This window comes from Lygodium microphyllum, chromosome 8 (assembly GCF_053477565.2).
Source record: "Lygodium microphyllum isolate KBCC chromosome 8, Lygodium_microphyllum_v1.1.10, whole genome shotgun sequence".
NCBI lineage: Eukaryota > Viridiplantae > Streptophyta > Polypodiopsida > Schizaeales > Lygodiaceae > Lygodium > Lygodium microphyllum.
The window spans coordinates 135,826,965-135,833,421 of NC_141142.1; the positions used below are offsets into that span (position 1 = coordinate 135,826,965).

The 6,457-nt window shown below is 40.5% G+C and overlaps 1 protein-coding gene across 2 annotated transcripts; it reads right to left on the reverse strand.

Annotated features, from left to right (window-relative positions):
- Nucleotides 1-764: 764 nt before the first annotated feature.
- Nucleotides 765-4,949, reverse strand: LOC148032903 (uncharacterized). 2 transcript variants are annotated; one of them, XM_087683591.1, is made up of 5 exons: nucleotides 4,876-4,949; nucleotides 4,332-4,401; nucleotides 3,073-4,247; nucleotides 2,836-2,949; nucleotides 765-2,734 (listed from the first exon to the last, which is right to left on the reverse strand). In XM_087683591.1, exons 3-5 carry the CDS (start codon nucleotides 3,511-3,513, stop codon nucleotides 1,094-1,096), a joined length of 2,196 nt encoding a protein of 731 aa, XP_087539717.1. In that variant the 5' UTR covers nucleotides 3,514-4,247; nucleotides 4,332-4,401; nucleotides 4,876-4,949; the 3' UTR covers nucleotides 765-1,093. The 2 variants fall into 2 exon arrangements, with proteins under 2 accessions (XP_087539717.1, XP_087539716.1); XM_087683590.1 differs by lacking the exons at nucleotides 4,332-4,401; nucleotides 4,876-4,949 and having other exon boundaries at nucleotides 3,073-4,305.
- Nucleotides 4,950-6,457: the final 1,508 nt, after the last annotated feature.

Consider the following 6,457-nt stretch of genomic DNA (forward strand, 5'->3'; position numbering starts at 1 on the left):
GTGAACGGCTACACCAATGGAGAACTCTCTCGCCACTTTGCCCACTCTGCAATAGGGCAGATGAAGCAGGACACTACTTTTTTGTGGGAATGCAATAGGCTACACAAATGGAGAACTCTGTCGCCACTTTGCCCACTCTGCAATGGCAGATGAAGCAGTACACCACCTCTTTTGGGAATGCAATGAAGCTTGAGGCCATTGGAAAAAACTCAGCACATGAATTGAATCAACTGGCTTTCACGCCAAAGAATATTGTCTTCGGAGATGCAGGTCATCTTGATGAAGGCTCACTAAAAATATGCAATGTTGTGAGGGTGAGTGTTATTAGGTATATTAGGAAACAAAGGAATGTTGTTGTCTTTGGTAGGACACCGAGAATCACTCCCCTTGGATTTCCAGCCTGCAAAGATGAAGTTCTGGTAGCTATTAAGGGTATGGGAAGAAGAGACCTCCCTCTTCAAGGCGGTCTTTATGTTTTCGAGGAAGAAATAGCTCTGGAGCTATGATGCGTAAAAACTTCATTACTTAATACATTTTCCGCTTATAAAATTTGGCAAGGTAAATGGCAATGGAGCAATTGGTTGAGTTCCAACTTGTATAAACCTAGCCATAATGTGTGTATCTGTACATATACATATGCGTCACTTGAAAAGTGTTTGTGTTTGTGTACATACATACATTTTTGCATTGCCTTTTTTTTAATGGTCAAGTTTAGAAATTCCAAATACATATGCAAGTTTGAAGCTATTTATCTACAACATTGTCTTATGCTTTATATGGTTCAAAAAAATGGTTTTCTAGCAGCCAACATGACAATGTGACAGCTACCCTTGCATTGCTAGCTAGAAAGCATCATTTAACACCAACATTAATAAAGCTGTGTCCAAGCTCAATACAAAGAACACACTTCTTTTACAGGTCAAAATTTAGTCTGGATTTCTTCCTGAGGCAAAAACTGATCCCAGGAAACACTTTAGAATGCACATTTTTGTGAAAGAGCTAGATGAATTTTAATTTGCATGGCAGATCAGAGGAAACGTAGAGCTCATTGAGCAAAATGAGAGCCAATTTATCTTGAGTAAAAGTAATCTTGTCAGGACAAGTCTGTCCCAGAGCTTAAGCGAGCTCGCTGTCCCTCCAGTTTAGCTTCTAAAAGCTTTGCTTTGAGGCTATTCTCCCCCCAAACTCTAGACAGTTCACTAGAGACTGCACCCTTTCCTTGAAGTGGGCTTCTGACATCCAGAGACACCCAGTGATGATTCCATTCATGAGTTGGACTAGAAATTGCATTCAACTGTTGATGTACCAAACCTAAGGAAGGATTTGTTGCATTCTCTACGTCATGACAGCCAGTAGAATCGGCACTTTCGCCTGTACTGAAGCCATCATCAGAGCCTAGCGTGCTCTTTTCAACCATTTTCGGGCTGAATGATATAGGGCCTTCAATGCCTTTGCACCATGATTGGCCAACTTCCATCTTTCCAACAGGAAAGTGTGGATATTTACTCAGTGCAGCTGCTACATCTCCTTTCTCATGTCCTAACCATTGAGAATCATGCATTGGATCCAAATAAAAGTCTTTTTCTATTCTCTCCATCTGACTGGTCTGTGTTTGTGAAACCCTGTGAAAGCTTTCCATTTTCCCTTGCCTCAACTCATCTGCATTTGAATTTCTGTAAGGGCTAGACCTCCTCTCCATAACTTCAGCCACTTGCTGTCCATAAGGCTGGTGCTCCCACTGACTACTTCTGAGCTTGATAGAAGGCCTATTGGTGACTTCAACTGAGTGCAGGTCATGCTCACCAGTTGATGAACTATCATTATCATCATCATTATTTTCATCATCATTAAATGCAATAATCTTACGAGCCTTATAAGTACTTGTTGATACACCACTGTGACGATCAGTCGAAAACCTACCTGAAACTCTTGCTTCTTTTGAACAGAATGAATCAGCTAAATTTAGGCTCAGACTTGGTAACCTGTGCACATCCAGCCTTGGACATCTAGTATCCTCATCCTTCACCTGATCTACTTGCTTGATATTTAGTAGGCTCTCCAGCTCACTCCTCGATTTCTCCAATGCTGCATTTTTTTCCTCCAATTCTGCTTTTGCTTCCATCAACTTCATCTGAACCCTTTCCTCTCGCAGAACTTCAGCCATCTGAAGCATCTTCCGCTCTTTTTCCACATTTTCCCTGGCTTTTGCAGATTCATGCTTCAGTTGTTCTACCCTTGCCTTGTCCTTTCCTATCTCTTTTGCTAGTTCGTCACACACCTCTTCCATCAATTCTCGAGCTATCTTTTCTCTTCTAAGGTCCTCTGAAGCTTTTTCCAAATTTCTCATCACCCTATGAAACTCTTTCACCGCTCTTCGGTGACGTGCTTGCAGTTTTCTTTTGGATTTCTTCTCAGCATCAAGCTGATCCCTAAAAGACTGCAATGTTAATCTGATGTTCTCTTGCTGTCTTTCCTGCCACAGGAACCTCTCTTTGACCAGTTTCTTTGTAAAAATTTCAACTTCCTTCCAACGGGCCTTTTCCTTGAGTAGTAACTCTTTCATCTGCCTGCGAGTACGATTCAACTCTGCATGCAGATCATCCACAGATAGCATGCTGTTGCTTTGATGTTCCTCAAACTGATTAAGAATCTTCAAGACATCACTTTTACTTGTGGTGCCATCCACATCAAGGGTACCATTCTTGGTTGAGGTACTTGTACTGGAAGATGCAGACTGAATCATAAATTTGAGACTCAACTAATCAATAATAAGCTCATTTAAAGTATCAATAATGCATTGATTGCATAATGAAGTATGAGGTAAGCCCAAAATACCTTGTAATATTTGCCATCAGTTAGCCATTGGATTATAGTTCTGGCTCGCAAACTTGAGGCTGAAGTTGTAGTTTCTGGTCTGAACATTCGTTGCTCGTTTCTATGACCTCCTCCCTATAAGATTTAGCAGTTTTTCAGATGACAGTTTGTTAGATGAAAAGACCGTAAAGAAGTCATACAATCTGCATCTTAGTGTCATATCACAATCTCCAAAGTGTATAAAACTGGAAAATGCACCTTAAAGTCAGTTGGTGACTGCAGGAATGATCTCTGACTCATGCGGGTGGATGCTGGGGATAAGCACTGCCCTCTTCTTACATTTGTCTGCTTGGTGTCAACACTCCCCAAACTGTCGATTGGATATTCTCCAAGCTCTCTAACCTTTGGTCTCAAGGAGGGGAATTCCTGTACTTCCCAGAGAGAAGCAGCCAATGCCCGTGCAGAAACAGCAATGTGGTTTTCTTCATTTCGTTGATATGGAAGCTTATCATCGGGTGGAAAGTTGCCCGAAAATTTCCATGGTGGAACAGGGGTTCTGGGTCCACAGTATCTGCCCCCAGCAAGAAAAGCCCTATTGAGCCGAACTTTAGCGTGTCTGGATGGGAGGCAGACATTGGGTGTGGAGCTGCTTCTGGAAGGTGACCTCCGTAAAGGAAATCTGTTGTGTCTGCGATCCATAGCTAAGTCATTGCAAAATCTCCTTCTCCTCTTGCTTTTAGGGCATTGCAAGTGCTTCAAGTTGGGATGTTGTTTGACATGACCTACCTGCTGCCTATAAAATGAGAGCCTCAAGCATCCGCCTTTCTAGACAAATGAGGTGAATGCAACAGAGAATTCTTCAACAAGATGCCTTGTGCAGCGGCTTATCAGTTCTTATCCCCTAACTACTGATGCTATGATTTCCACATATACTAGCATCACGAGTTAAACTTAGGTGCATAGGAACCCCCTCAACAAACCATTCGGAATGGCATAGCAACCATGGATGAAATCTCTGATTCCTCTGATCCGATTGATCTAATTCGAAATAAAAATGAGGCATCTGCTGCTTCTGGGGAGCTGAGTACCGCATTTGATGGCATCACAAGCACAGAAAAGGCACAAAAGCAACCCCTCGACAAGATCATTGAGAGCCGGCACCGCATGCTGGGATGAAAATCCCTGATTAAGCACTTTTGTTCGAATCCGATCCGAAAGCAGAAACGAGAGATTCGGCGATTCTAATCTCCTTCTTGCTGGAGGATAAGGCCGATCGGGACGTGGCATTCCGATTGAGAGCAGGTGCAGGAACAGGGGTAGAGGAGCTCTAATGTTTTCACGCAAGGAGGGGGAGAGGGAGGCTGCTGATGACCTCTGCCACCCGCCATGGCCAACCCCACTTCACAGTCGGTCAGCTTTGCGCCTGTGTTTTCCTGCGCAGGCGATGATACCTTCGCTTCAGTGTGGATGGTATGGACCTTAATTAGAGATACTTAAATGGAGTGCCAAAATAATACCTTGAGGCTTGGATTTGGTGTTTTATCAGTTTTCTCTCATATTCAATGTTAATTCATGTCCTTCGCAAACCTAGTAGAGATACATTTGTTAATTTATGTCCTTGGCATATTTGGTAATGACATACACTTTGAGACCATGGTCTAGCTATATTTGTTAATTTATGTCCTTCTCATATTCTGTAAAGATATACACTTCTAATGGTCTCATCTCACTTATAGCATAGATAAAGGAACCAAAACTTACTTGACTTCTTTTTAAACTTATTTACACACCCTCGTTAAATATAAACACAATGACGACTTGATTTTTCTTAGGGTGAAAATCAAGCTCCTCCATGTATTCTACGTTTTGCAACTCAAACTTTTACCTGTGTCTTTCTTAGATGACGATTTTAGTAAAACAACCTTGTCACACTTCACATGTTTTACAGGTTTCGTGTTAACATGCGTTCTTTTTCCCTACGGCAAAATTTAAACCAAAATACCTTCTTGGGACTTAATATGTTCCATGCAACGAACATAATATAGTTGAAGAATTTCAAACCTTAGGCTGAAAATGAGGATTTGCTAGTATGCTTCATGGCAACCTTGGTCTTGAGAAATTGAGCTCATGATCAACACTCGTCAGTCTTGCATTCCTCAAGTAAGACCCTAGCTTCTAAATGAGCTTAGCCAAGGCATCTAATTTAAGTGTCAACTAGAACATGTCTCATGCAACCAAGCAATATATAGATCGCATAAGGTCACTATATCGATTGAAGGCAAGGAAGCTATGGTTTGATGCCTACAAACCACCTAGGTCAAAAGCACATTTATTTTTCATGATTGCTAACTGTGTTTTATGAGAACAAGGAGGCACAGCCTCCAACCGTAGAAAACAAGTTTCAGTTTGCATGATGTGTTGCTTGCATTGCCACCCTTAGGTTCAAACTTTGAAGTTTAGGCATCTTACTTAAAGTATGTCATTATTTATTGTTACCTCGTACCAAGATCCCTTATAGAATTGATTTGGCCGGCCACATCAAGCAACCTAATTGTAAAATGTGCTTCCATGTGCTTGTTCATGATAGTTTAATCTACTTACACAAACATGTTTCATATGTTTGTCTTGTGTTTATTTTTTTTCCCTATGATGTTGCTCTTGGGTCTACTCTCCTATTGAAAACAAAAAGTGTTCCTTAGACTTACCATAAATGTGGTCCAGTTGTGTTTTATTTCTTTCTTTACCACACCAACAGAGAATAAAATTGCATGCTTGTCTCCTCTAAGGAGAAAAGTTTAACTAGGTTACCCCTTTACTATCCCTTATAAAATTCATTTACAATTTTGCCCCTCATCCCTTCCCCTTCTTGTGTTAGAAGGTCTATAAAGGATAATCTTTTGTTTGGCTCTTAACCATAATTTTATTGTGTGGTTATTATGCATATTTGGAACTAGGCTTCATCCAATCTCTTTACTTGAGCATCAAAGCCTATGACAAACACCAAACAAATACATTTGCTATATCCACACAAGTTGCCACTTTGTCGACTATTGCTACTTGCTAGCACTTACTTACATGCTATGTTTAACTCAATCACTTTTTGTTGGAAATTGCAAATTGTTTCATGTCATGATATAGTTTTTAGCTTTTGTATTCAACATAGAGATAAGGATACATTGTGTCAAGCTCCTCTTCACATGGGTATGCGCACAATGTGTTTGGTCTATGTGGTTAAGCTCCTCTTGAGATGGGTAATGCAACAATGTGATTGGTCTAGTAATATTGGGGTATTGCATCGTATCATGTGAATGTGTTGCAAAGTGGATATGGATGATTAAGTAACATTTTATATAAAGCTAAATACCTCTTAGAGAAGCCACATTGGAGGTTATACTTATTGTCTATCATCTCCCCCACCCAATTAAATACACACACATACCTACACACACACACACACACACACACACACACACACAGTGTGTGTGTGTGGAAAATGTGAGTCTTTGAAAAAATTTAGAGAGAGAGAGAGAGATCAATTTCTTTCTTAATTAGACATATGAAATGAAATTATATTTTAATGGTTGAACACGTGCATGCAATGTACACACTCTAAAAACATCCATAGATGTATATACACTATAAA